The following is a 13,544-nucleotide window of genomic DNA, read 5'->3' on the forward strand; positions in this document are numbered from 1 at the left end:
TACGCGGTCTAGAGAGAGCATTCATGGCTGATCAGTGTCATCTGTTGGTGACAAACAAAATGTGGATTATAGTGGCGTGAAAAACAGAATCTTGTATTGGACCACAACACATCAACAGGACCCCGTAGTGCTCCAGCGTCCTCCGACCCAAACAATGGAAAACTGTCACGGATCTTTGATTTGGGAATCGCGTGTCAATGGGACTGTCGCGGAGTAAAGGCAATTCATTGATTTGCACCGATCATGAAAGAGGACAGATACAGATCTGTGGAGGTGCCATAGAAATCTCATTGGACTACGTGCATAGAAAAAAGATCTTATTTTTTTAAAAGGCGTCGGTGAACGAGGCCAGTGGCACCATGTGGAGGACGTGGATGCAGCGAGCAGCTTTGTGCTGCGTGCTCCTGGAAACCTTCCTGTACAACGCACTGGGTAAGACAATGCAAGGTTGTGTAATGTAAATAAACTGTGTTAACCGAGGACATAGTCATGCTGCAAGGCCAAGTATGTCGCTCAAGGGTTTTGTGTGATGAACGCACAGACAGAAACTGTGTTGATTATTATAATGTAGTGTAGAGGCATATGCACATAGCCTTTTCAGTCAAACATAACCCTTAACATTTAAATTGTACCAAATTTAAACAGCAGCACAGACTTGTCACCCGTTGTTTCCATGCTGTTACTATGCCGTGACAATGGTGACATCACTCGCATTCCCTCTGTCACAGTAATGTTATACGTTATTTTTTTACAGTCGGTTTTCATTAAAATCCTATTTCCATGTAGCCATTCTGAACGACTTTTATGTTTATTGATTGAGCATTTAATCACAATTCCCTTGGCTGTCTTATGTAGTAATTGTTAGAGTAAGACTTAATATTTTATATTTTAGGATTTCACAGAAGGAGAAAAAAAAACACAAATTCCAGTGTCTGTTTATTGCCTTCTACCTCACACCCTCTGTCTCATATTTGACTTGATCCTCCTCAGGTCTCAACATGTGCATGAGTGGAAGTGCTACCTCCTGTGAAGAATGCCTCCTCATTCATCCTAGCTGCGCCTGGTGCGCACAAGAGGTACCTATAACTGATGGCTTTAACCTGAAGGTACATTACAATGAGTGCATTACAGCCCTGTCTAATTGATTTATTTTGGATAGGATTTTGGAATTGGACGTACACTGCCCTCTCGCTGTGACTTCAGTTCAAACCTGGTGAAGAGGGGCTGTGACACAAGATACATCGAGTCTCCAAAGAGCAGTGTGTCTGTGCTTCAAAATGAAGTTCTGAGCACAAAGGGCTCTGGCTGGACTCACATGAATGTGGTCCAAATTATGCCCCAGAAGATCTCTCTCAGTCTGCGACCAGGTATGCAGCAAGTATTAAATCACATGTTTATTCAGTGCACACATCAAACAAACCTGTGTTAACTAAAGTGTTCTACTTTCCTTTTGTCTAAATAGGAGACCAGACTTCTTTTGAGCTGCAGGTGCGGCAGGTTGAGGACTACCCAGTGGATCTCTATTACTTAATGGACCTTTCTCTTTCAATGAAAGATGATCTTGACACTATTCGTAACTTGGGCACAAAGTTGGCACATGAAATGGGAAAGCTCACTAGCAACTTCAGGCTAGGCTTTGGTTCTTTTGTGGACAAAAACATGTCTCCTTTTTCATACACTGCGCCCAAATACCAGGAAAATCCATGCAATGGGTGAGTGATGTCATTTATTTTTTACATAGATGTGTATTTCCTCTCTGTAAAGGTGCTTTAGATGTTCAGTAAGAGAGTTGTGGCTTAATGGACTCTTCTGAAATAATAATTCAGTCCAGTTGCTGGCTATTCTTAGGCATTCATGAAATATGAATAATCAGTGTTTGATATTTGACCAAAATACTGGTTTCATTTTTAAATTGCGTAAAAATTGCCCCCTCTCTTGCTATAGTTGTATGTTACTGATGTGGACAAACAAAGAGCAGAACAGACAGAGGTTGAAAAGCTGTGGCACATGACGTTTGCCCCGAAGCCGAGGTTGCAATGCACCATCCGCATCACTAAACATCTGGGTTAGATCCAGGCTTGTGTGCGTGTGCCCTTCACAATAAAGCACAGGGGGCAATGTTTACTGCATAGTTTGCCTCAGATCAACAGCCATTGCTCACCTGCTCATTGAAGTCACATCTATCATTTCAAATGGCACTGACTAAGCTTTGCCTCTCCCCAGCTACAAATTGTTCCCCAACTGTGTCCCTACATTTGGGTTTCGCCATATCCTCTCGCTAACGGAGAGAGTGGACCGTTTCAATCAGGAGGTGCAGAAGCAGATGGTTTCTCGAAACAGGGATGCACCCGAAGGAGGGTTTGATGCCATCCTGCAGGCTGCTGTTTGTAAGGTAGCAACACTTTCAATTTGTCCTCTGCATTTCTAAGCAAAGATTAATACCATGTATGTTATGTGTGGGGAAAACGTTTAAAGAAAGGGAGCCATACATGGAGCATTATAGTATTCAATTACAATAACAAGATGGATTGGACATGTGTTTTCTTTGGAACAATGCTGATTTGAGGACATGATGCTGTATTTGTATTAGTTTGGCAGTTCAGATTGAAGTTTCTCTCAAGTGTTAATGCTTCTGAGGTTATTTAAAATGTGCACCGCAAACAGAATGTCTATTTTAAAATATAAGCCTCAAACTTAATCAAAATCACAGAGTTTGTTCTTTTTTTCTGGTCCTTCTCTCTTTTTTCCTCCCCAAAATCGTGCCGCACTAATTAGACTTGCCCCAGTTGTAGTTCTTGACTCCAGGTATGCTACATAGAAAATTCCACATCGATTACTTAAGAAGACTGTAAAAGGATGAGCTAGTGCCCCCCCCGTGACTGGTACTTGGCCTATTTGCTTGTTAATTAAAAGCACCAGGGGGGACAGACAGGAAGCTTTGTCTGCAGCTGGCCAAACATGGAGACGAGTCAGGGCCAGTCACAGCCCGGGTTTCCTCGTGCGATTTAATTGTTTTCTACAGGAAGTGATCGTCTTCCTCTAGTAGCTCCTGCCTTGTAATTTACTCTCGTGGTACTATTTCAAACACACAGTGGTTATAGACTGGGCAAGGGCTGTCCTAGGGTCTAACTGATGTAGCCTGTTCTATTTACAGGACACCTATTAAGAATGTTTTATATTTTACTTGTACACAATAACCTTTTGAAAGTGATTTTACACTTTAACACATGCCCTCAGTTCAGTAAATCATTGTCTGCTAATGCTGTATTTGTAGGAGAAGATCGGCTGGAGGAAGGAGGCCTATCACCTGTTGGTGTTTGCCACAGACGACGTGCCCCACCTGGCTCTGGACGGCAAACTGGGGGGACTGGTTCAGCCTCACGATGGACAGTGCCACCTCAATGAGCTCAATGAATACAGCGCCTCCACTCAAATGGTACAAATCTGCTCATATTTGCTCCTATTACTTTTAATAATGCAGTTTGTTTTGGATCTGCTCATTACAACAGTATTTCCAAGTACTCTTTGTGAAAGGTTCTTATTATGATTTCCTAACTGTAACTAAAAGACTAGCGTAGTATTTTTAATGGCATTGGGAGAAATTCCTTTTATAACAAATGCACTGTAAGAGCAGCAGTGTTTATTCTACTCATAAATCTGTTCATCTGGAGTAAGTAGAGTTCTGTTTTAGCCTTAAATCGCTCAGAACTTCAGCTCCAGCAGAAATGCAGTAGGATGAGGTATACAATTGTGAAGTGCATTGTGGCCTTCTCAAAAACAACATTTTGTGTAATGATTGGCTTTTAATTTATTTGGAACTGTTTTCTTTAGCCACTAGTTTCTTTTTCCATCACAAGTCCTTGTCAAATGTTTTTACAGTTGTGCCACTAACTAAATAAGGCCAATGTCTTCTAGAGCAGGCTCCAACTGATTTCAAAAGCCTCACAGAGCAATGTAAACATAACATTGGGTCACTCAAGAGTTAGCACATTAAACACATGCGACTGAACAGAGGCCACTTGTGCCGTCTTTTCACAGGACTATCCTTCTCTGGCTCTGCTTGGGGAGAAACTGGCCGAAAACAACATCTTTCTCATATTTGCAGTCACAAAACGACTTTACGTCATTTATAAGGTATTTTCATTCATTTATTTTGGTGAAAATCTTTGCAAATACCTTTACTTATGTTTTTTTGTTTTATATGATCTTTTGCTCTTGTAAAGAACTTCACTGCCCTAATACCTGGCACAACGGTGGAAATCCTAGACCAGGACTCCAAGAATGTCATTCAGCTCATCATCAATGCATACAACGTGAGTTCCAAAATCTGAAGTTTGGCATTTCCGGTTAGTGTGGGAGAGAGTCGAGCTTCCACAAAAGCATTTGAGACGACAGATAAAGGGCAGGGAGACGACACTGCTGTCGCACAGTTAATGACCCTCCAGCTGGTTTTGTCATTTGGCTCTGAAGGCTCGTGTCAAAGGAAGAAACAGGACCAAAGGTTAACCAAGTTTAAGGGAATATACTTTCCGTGCTATATTTATTATCTTCCTCAAAGACTAAATCTCCCAGGCGTCAAATCAAATCATATATTGGACAGTTTAAGTAAATTCATCTTGCTTTCAAAGAGGTTTCCTGATCATTTCTACAGTATGTTTTTTTTTTATCCTCTGCAGAAAAATGAAAAGATAGATTTACATGACACCGTCTACTGCAAACGAGGGACTCATTTTAAAGTTTCATGTTCAACTGTAATCCTATTATTTATTGTAATCTGCTTCATAGGGCTACACAATTAATCATAATCAGATCTAATTGATATTTTATCATAGCAGATAACTAATAGCTTAAAGAGACACGATGCAAGTTGGTCATGTTATGCTCACTACTGCCACCTCTGGTCTTATGCTTAACTGCAGCTATATTAAGCTTGTGCATGACAGCAATTCGGACCGAAGTAACAACTTTTTGAGTGACAGTGCTAAGCCTGTATTTGCACCGCTACAAACATTCTGAACGTTCTGAAATGCATGTTATTTTTGCATTAGTTTAGCTTTTGCTCCTGAATTATGTATAAAATGTGCCCTGAAACACAAATCGCTAAGAGATTGTGGGTTCAATGCCCCTTTTGTGATACCATGAGCTCTGCATAGCTTTCTTTGTGTCAGTTGTTTAGTCTTGCCCTTAGATGTGAACGTGACTGGATGCTTGTCAGTGAAAATTTGTGTAATCCCAATTTACACATTTACCCTTCACGGTAAAGGATTGTTGTTCATATTATTGTGGCTTTGTAAAAAACAATGTGTTTCCATGGAGACGGACTTCCTGTCTGTTTTACCTTTGGCGGTGGGACATTATAGTAAATGAGCAAGAATGACTGCGCATTGGCAGCTGATGGAATTGCAAACAGCTCTGGTATTCAAATCTGCACAACCTGTGTTCGTTCGTGCGGGGAGTTTGCGGTTGTGGTAGGATTTGCTTTCAAAATGTGCCAAACCAGGCGATGCATTCCCCATGTTTCACTCTTTTCCACTCTACTGCTCAAACCAAGGCACAGAGAGGGAAGGTGGTTGCAGCATTTTATTGTGAGAAGTATGTTGTGCCTGTGTATTTTCTCTTTTCTACACTGATCATTCTTGTTTTTGCCTTTCTATCTCGCACATGCCTTCTTCAACCTTTCTACCACATGTTGTCCTCAGAATATCCGGTCGAAAGTAGAGCTGTCGGTGTGGGACCACCCCGAGGACCTGAGCCTCTCCTTCACAGCCACCTGTCAGGACGGGGAGCCTCTGCCGGGCCTCAGGAAGTGTGCCGACCTCAAGATTGGAGACACTGTGAGTGCAATGATTACTGATGATCTAAATGTAAACTGCATCCTCCAGGACATGAACAAAGACGGCGAAACATGACAAAAATTGCAAATCGTGATCAGATGAGCTTGCTCCTGCTTAGAGAAGAGGTGAAACATTCCAGTTCAAATGACAGCCTTGAAAATAACAATACTTTTAAGCATATTGACACTAAGATACAGTGTCAACAAACTGGAACATTGTAGGAAAAAAAAACATTTAAACATTTATGAATCATTTTCAGCATTGCAATTTGGTAACTGTATTTATGAAATGGATTTCTGTAGCTTTGTCTGCTTTGAGTTGATCCAAACTATGGCCGCCAACCCTGTGTGACCCTTGGATTCTCTGTGTTTCCTGATAAATTGAATCAGGAAGTGACAGTAGAGAATGTGGTCTCTTCTCTCTACTCTTCTATTCTGACAGACTTGGCCAAAAATATTTTCCCAGTTTCTTTTAGCTTGTAAGTCATTTATACGGCGTTTTTATTATGTGCTATCATGGGTTAATTTGAAAATTGTAGCTGGTTCATTTAAGGTAGCTCTAATGTTTCATCTGAGTTATTTTGAAAATAATATAAATGAAAAAGTTAGACAAGTGGCCAGCCTCATTACTGTTGGAATCCCATATTGCTCAACAGCAACAATGTGTGAAATCATTGTAAAAAAAATACCCATGCATTCTGCAGAGGGCAGCTGAAACATGAACGCTGCATTTGGGCAAGTGTCAGATCTAACTATTCCCTGCAGCTCCCCGTGCTCCCCTCTTCCTCTTTCCTTGTCTCTGCTTTTCTAATGGGAACTTGTTAGGTGATTGAATAGCTGCGGTGAATGGAGGGTATTGAAAAGCCCTCAGCGATGGGCCCTGCTCATGTCCATTATTCACTATGGAGGAGGCCTGTTTGCCTGGCCAGCCCTCTCTTTACTGAGGACATGTGGCCCAGGTGTCACTCACACTGAATGCCAATGACCTCACACACAAAAGTTAGCGAGAAGGGCCTGTGAAACTGCGTGGCATGAAAGCGGTGGAAGGGGGGGGGGCTGGTTAGAGCGTGTTATTGTGCTGGCATCCTGAGTATAAAGTAAGAAAAAACGCATAGATAGTGAAAAGTATTCTGCATATGAAAAGGGATTTGCTATAACATACCATGGGTCAGTTTTGTTCACAAAAACGAGAACTCTCTGAATATACTTACATGCCGTCCTTATTCATCACCACATAACAGGGTTGCCAGGTCTCAACAGCCCGAGATCTGCCCGAAAATAAATTAAAAAAGCAAAAAACCCGCAGCTGGAATTTCCAATGTATTTGACTCGTTTACATGTGCTTTCTCCCTCTCTCAGCAGAGAATTGACACTCAAAATAGTAATTTTTATCAACAAATAAGCCAAAAATAGCCTACATGGAAAACAGCGTAGCAAAAAAATAAATAAATACAGACACTGAATTTTTAAATTATATATAATAGAGAATTGTAAGTATCTACTAAATTGCTTATTGGTTGCTTTGACCTAAACTGAGACTCCCTCTGCATTCTTGTGCTACTTCCTGTCTCAAATTGACCCCACAGAGTCGAGCTAAAGCCACATGATGGCAAGAACAGCCTCCTCGTGCCTCACATTTACAGTAAATTAAATTGTGCTCTTGTTAACTCATTAGTTTCCCGCGTAAAGTGCAGGGGGCTCGCCCAGATGCTCATGACATAGTAGTATCATCCTGAACTGGCCGTTTTTTGGCCAGAGAGCAGAAATATCTAGTTTATCTACTTGGTGCATTGTAATTTTCACAATCCTGACTAAATACTGTACTTGACACCTATAATAAAAGTACAGCTTTTTGTGTGTGGGATTTGTATTTAGAATGTACATTCGCCAAGGTTAAAGTAGAAATGTGGCATTTTGGTTCTGCTTTTTAATTACTTTGAGTCAATTGTCACCTTCCACTAATTAAAGAGAGACATCTCTGTTAAAATGGTTAATGTTGGAGTTGCTGAAGTTCAGCAAAAATTGGCTTCCAGGCCCAGGACATTAGATGGGCGGAGGTCTAGTGCCGTTGCACTCTCTGAGGAAAAGCCACTCATTTGTTTTTGGATGATCAAGGAAGAAAAAACCCATCAAACAACATGAGATCAAGTGACCCACTCAAGTGAAGCCAAGAATTTTAATTGTCCAATTGAACTCAAACAGATCCAATTAAGATTCAGTACTGAATGATTGCAGTTCAGATTTATTACAGTGAAGCAAAACAGGAAGTTTGATCCTATCTATTTTTTCAATTGTGTTATTCAGGTGTCATTTAATGTCAGCGTGGAAGCGAGGACTTGTCCGCCTCGAGGGACAGACCAGACTTTCACCATAAAACCGGTGGGATTTAAAGACCGTCTGGAGGTGACTGTGGACTATCAGTGTGACTGCAGGTGCACCCAGCGGGCTCAGACCAACAGCAGCATGTGCAGCTCCATGGGTAAATGTTGGATGGATCCTTTTGGGGTTTTTTTCTTTAGTGTAACTTTTGGCCATCAGTGACATGCCTAATTACTGACTGTCCTTGCTAAACTCCCTTATGCAGTGAAGGCATGCAGCTAGTAGTTGTTGAATTTGTGTGTAATTTTGTATAACTCAATCAAGAGTCCACAATTCCACAAATATTTTGACCATATCTCACAGTGGTTAGGAAAAGCACCATTACAGTACTATCGTGCCAAACATTCCTTGTTTCTTGCAAGCGCTAACAAAAGCACTAACCAAACCACTAACATAGATTTTATAGGAGGGCATATTATAAATGACTTCTCCAAATGACTCTGTGCAGGCACGTACACCTGTGGGACTTGCCACTGTGAGCCGGGGTACCTGGGTGCCCGCTGTGAGTGCCAGGAGGGAGAGGCCGGCAGCATGTACCTGAGCGCCTGCAGAGAGACTGAGGGCAAACAGATCTGCAGCGGCCGCGGGGAGTGCAGCTGTAACCAGTGCCTCTGCTACGAGTCTGAGTTTGGCAAAATCTATGGACGTTTCTGTGAATGTGACGACTTCTCCTGCGCCCGACACAAAGGCATCCTCTGCTCAGGTGAGGCATTTCCTGGCTCACACCACACTGGAAAGCTTTTACACAGTTGCTCTACACCCATTACAACTTGTGATACAGGAACAACATGCTCAGTCGAGCCTATTGGATGTTGTTGCATATGAAGCACATTCCTGCTTTGTACTTAATTCAGACCTGTGCAGGGTGTGTCTTTATGCTTAAAAGTCCTCTAGCTCAGTGTCTACTGAAGACACTTTATTTCTTCAAAAAGCTGCAGGGTTTTGGCACATTACCCAGGTTTGATTCAGAGGTGCAGCTGAAGGAGCAGTTTGTTTAGTCCTGACATTTACTTTGCCCTGATTTTGAATGTGATAATGCCAGTTGGGTCAGTTGAAATACACGTTTGACATATTAAATGAAAGTGCTTTCTGAAATAAGCTTTAAAAAGACTTTTGTGAGCTCAATATTTTGTCTTCATAAATAGTATGTATTCTTGCCTCCGCAGTCCATGTGCATTACATGACTGTTTAGTCTCTTTGAGGAAAGCGTGACTTGTATAACGTACATCTTGGTCATTTGGTCCAAGTAGGCCATGGCTGTTCCCAGAAACCAGAAATGAGTTCTGTTTGGGACCTCCGGCTGGAGGGAGGCCCACTGGCTCATCCCCAAACCAGCGGCTGTTCAGTGATGCCACAGAGAGCGCTTTGTGACCATGGGGCCAGCTTTGGCGCGATCTGCAAACACAATGCCCGCCTCTATTTATCTGTTCTCTGGAGAAACACAAGTCTTTGGTTTTTTGAGCTGCGCACTTAATTTGCTGATACAGAATAGCGGTTTGTTTGTGCCAATCATTGCCCATTAAATGTTAACAGTCCACTCCTTTAGTTGCTCTGTCATCCTTACTGCTCTGTAGGCCCAAAAATTGGAGGCCAGTTTCTAATGATGCCAAACAATACGCCTCTTCCACACTCCCACTCTTTCTGTTAATTATCATGGAGAATGCTGTAAAACAAAGTGCATTTCTCAGCACTGAAAATACATGCTCCCGTTGGCCTTTCAGGCAGCAGAAAGTTAGAAAGTGTACAACTAACTTTGGTGTGAACGGTGTGTTGCATTGACTTAGTTCTGCACTCAGTGCCTATAGCCCAAATATACGTTGATGACAGAAAATAACCAAAACAAATACTTGATTCCCAACAGGGAGAGTTCTACTTGGAAACTAACTACATGTCACATTTTATCACTGACTGTAGTGCTGAATAAAAGTCTGCTCTAAATTCTATCTCATTTCTGTTATTTTATGTTGTCGTGATGTTTTCAAGGTAGTCTGAAGAAGCTGGCCTGCAAGTGTGTTGTGTCAGCCTGACATGACGTCAGCTTGTCTCTTGAGTGTAATCTTATCCCCACTATCAGTGAAGGTCAATCAAAGTCTGTGTGCACCGTCCCCACGGTGAAGTACAGACGTTTGGTGACAGTGTATCGGAGTGTGACCCAATTTGTTTTGTTTTATTTTTTTGCTTCTTCAGCTCAGCTTTTGCTTTGACATGTGCCTTAGAAATGCCATCACACCAGCTTTTGCGCATGTCTGTTTTTGCCATAGCCTCATGTTGACTTCCTGCCCCCCCGACCCAAATCTCCAGCGCTGACGTGCAGCTCCTTCTAAATAATGATCCAACCGCTCGGCTGGTCTCAGTTGCCAGAAATAGCATAGTTTATTTCCAGCGTTGCACAAACCTTTTTTAACTTCATGAACAAAAACATGTGTGTCGACATCTGCACTCAGTGTACTAACACATGTGCTTTCATATTGTTTTGGTCACCAGAGTTAAATAAAGTATTTGAAATGTGTGGTTTTGATAAAACATATTTACATGAGTCGAATTTAAGGGAAAAGTAATAATAATGCATTGGTTTTATATTGCGCTTTTCTGGACACTCAAAGATGCTTTACATTGCATTATTCATTCACTCCATATTTGGTGGTGGTAAGCTACTATTGCTTTAATGAAAGAAAGGAGAGCACTCCTAGTCAGGATTAACTTTATAGCCTGTCAGGCGTTTCGGGGGTCTCCTTTCATCAGTGTCAGGCCTACTACGGAAGCGAGGCTACCTGTCTGCACCCTTGGCCCCTCCGACCACCACCAACCACTCACTCACACCCACCCACGCTTCCTGGTGTTCCCAGTCTCACATCAAGTACCAACCAGGCCCTGCCTTGCTTAGGAGTAGTAGTAGCCATTATTCTATGATTGGTAGCTAAGATAAGATAAGATAATCCTTTATTGATCTCACAAAGGAGAAATTCACTTGTTACAGTCGGCATTCAAGAAGATCACTCAGAGTTAATAAAGTGCAGCTGATACAGATACAGTTGAAGATGTAACACCATAGCAGTACTAGTTGTAATAGTGGTAGCAATAATAACCGTAAAACTTTTAATGTGTGAAATGTCATCTAAAATGGAAAGGGGAAAGCATTTTGCAGCAGACAGTTTGTCGTCGTGTTGGGATGATCTCTTTTGTGAGGTCTGTTTGATTCAGTGTCTGTGGTTCAATTAGACTTTTATGTGGTACTTCAACATGCACCAATTGGCCTGTCTGGTGTTTATTAACACTTGTCACAGCCACCAATCGGAGGACTGCTACCAAATTCACTTTATTTTTTCATTTCAGCAATAGAAAGCTTCTCCCTAAACATTAAAAACGATATTTTTCAAAGTGGTACATCTTATTATTAAAGTAGGTATTGCTTGCCCTACTGAACTGCACCTGCCCTGGGAACACAGTGGATGACTCCGCCCTCTTCTTGCTGCAGTGGAACTTGACTGAACTTGACCAGACAAAGATCTCAGCTCTGGGTAGTTGAATGCTGGCAGTCCACGCCTACCTGCCCTTTTTAATGACTTTAGTCAGTGTTTGCTTGGAAATTTCCAGCTTAACACAAATATTGCCACATGCTTAAATCGATGGCTCTAAACGCCTTTTACAAACTCGGCTTCAAAAAGTGCGGCTATGTGTAAAATATACACGTTAGCAGTAACTGAACTCAATGATCCCTTTGAAAGGTGCAGCATTTAACTTTTTATTGCTACCAACGTTGAAGGAATCTTAGGGGGAATATGTTAAAAATTTTGATCTTTGCTTTAATCACCATTGCGTGTTGCTGCAAACCAGGCTGAGAAATGTGTCGAGTTGCAGTTTCATGTCTTGATGCAGCTGTTTTGAGGGTTCACTGTAAAGCCCAGTAGACAGGCTTATGGCCCGTTGAGCCCCTCTTTCTGCAGCTTTGCGAGCCCCCGGAGGTTGTTTGCTCAGCCCCTGGATTCAGATCTGTAGAGGCAGACAGCTGACTGTAATTGTGCGAGTGGGACTGGGGGACAACACATCCCAGCTGCGTGGAAGCTGTTTGAGTCCCGCTGCGGCGTTTGCAATTGAGGCATGGAGCTAATAGTCCAAATAAACAATAAGCTTCTGAACTTATGAAGGGTTCAGTTTCAAAACATTCTGGTATTTGAGGGCATTTAGGGTCTCCAATAACAGAGGGACATTTAATACCATTTGAAATATATAAAAGGCAAGAATGCTATAAAAAAACATTTCCATTTGATTACTATTTCAGGACTTGAGATGCACTGTAAGATGAGTAGTTCGTGTTTTGACCCTTTGAAACTCATGCAGTTTGAGGTGCGGAAATCCCTGTATTTAAGTATTTAGAGAATGCCAACCGATGCTTACTCAGCAAAATGGCAGGTTGAGTCGAAGACTATTCAAGGCGATCATTGTTGCACTTCTTCTACCATTCATTTTCTCAGTTTTTGTCCTCTTTCTAAACATGACTAACGCCTTTTGGATGTTGAGGCATCTTATGACTGCAAGACTGATGAGGATGTCCGAGTAAATACTATTTTCATGAGCGATGATGACTGTTGTCTGTCAAGTATGTGATGTTGTGCCCCGCGCCAGAGCTGCCATTGCCTGTAATTGTCTTCAAAGCTATTCTTTGTTACAGGGAACTATCTAATGGGCTTATTTTGCTCGTCGGCACACTAGCACTCTTTTTCTAACCTCAGCTAAACTATCTGTCTAGTTTCAATATCAGGCAGCTTGGCCCAAGTACAAGAACAAACATGTTGTTACTTGCACTTTTTTAAATGTCCTGCATTTTTAAAATGCTTTAGCTTGATGGGGCCATTTTCACATAAAAAAAAAAAGCTTTATTGGAGTGGTGATATAGTGCTTTAAAGATTGCTCATGCTAAAGAGTAGGAGAAAATGTGCAACCAACTGTCTATACTGTGTCTGATTTCTGTGTTTATTTGTAAGCTTATAGTTTTGCTGAACTTTCCAGGCTAGAACGACTAATGTATTTTCTTGACTATAAGTCGCTCCGGAGTATAAGTCGCACCAGCCTAAAAATGCATAATGAAGAAGAAAAAAAGCATATATAAGCCTCTCCTGGCAGCATGTTGTTCAAAAACCCATTTGCGATCTCGTTCCGCTTGCTTTAGCCATCTAGCTTTTTTAATTTTGTTTGAGTAACCACTGCTTTTCGCCAGTCCCTCACAAGTTTCTTGCTCACTCCAAACTTTCTCTGCCCTCTAGCGGCTGTCAGTGTGAAAATAATAAACATGTTAAATTATATACTTTGATAATTAAGTCGCACCTGAGTCTTA

General features: G+C 41.7%; 1 protein-coding gene across 1 annotated transcript in view; it reads left to right on the forward strand.

Moving 5' to 3' along the window:
• Window positions 1-58: 58 nt before the first annotated feature.
• Window positions 59-13,544, forward strand: part of itgb5 (integrin, beta 5) — a 27,969-nt gene continuing 14,483 nt past the window's right edge. The window contains exons 1-11 of the mRNA XM_079563136.1: window positions 59-432; window positions 991-1,076; window positions 1,160-1,367; window positions 1,463-1,712; window positions 2,224-2,392; window positions 3,275-3,436; window positions 4,039-4,134; window positions 4,224-4,313; window positions 5,700-5,834; window positions 8,138-8,312; window positions 8,661-8,915. Coding sequence (XP_079419262.1) covers window positions 360-432; window positions 991-1,076; window positions 1,160-1,367; window positions 1,463-1,712; window positions 2,224-2,392; window positions 3,275-3,436; window positions 4,039-4,134; window positions 4,224-4,313; window positions 5,700-5,834; window positions 8,138-8,312; window positions 8,661-8,915 — 1,699 coding nt within the window. The 5' untranslated portion in view covers window positions 59-359. The remainder of the gene's footprint in view (window positions 433-990; window positions 1,077-1,159; window positions 1,368-1,462; window positions 1,713-2,223; window positions 2,393-3,274; window positions 3,437-4,038; window positions 4,135-4,223; window positions 4,314-5,699; window positions 5,835-8,137; window positions 8,313-8,660; window positions 8,916-13,544) is intronic.

This window comes from Gobius niger, assembly GCF_951799975.1.
Source record: "Gobius niger genome assembly, chromosome: 9".
Taxonomy (NCBI): domain Eukaryota; kingdom Metazoa; phylum Chordata; class Actinopteri; order Gobiiformes; family Gobiidae; genus Gobius; species Gobius niger.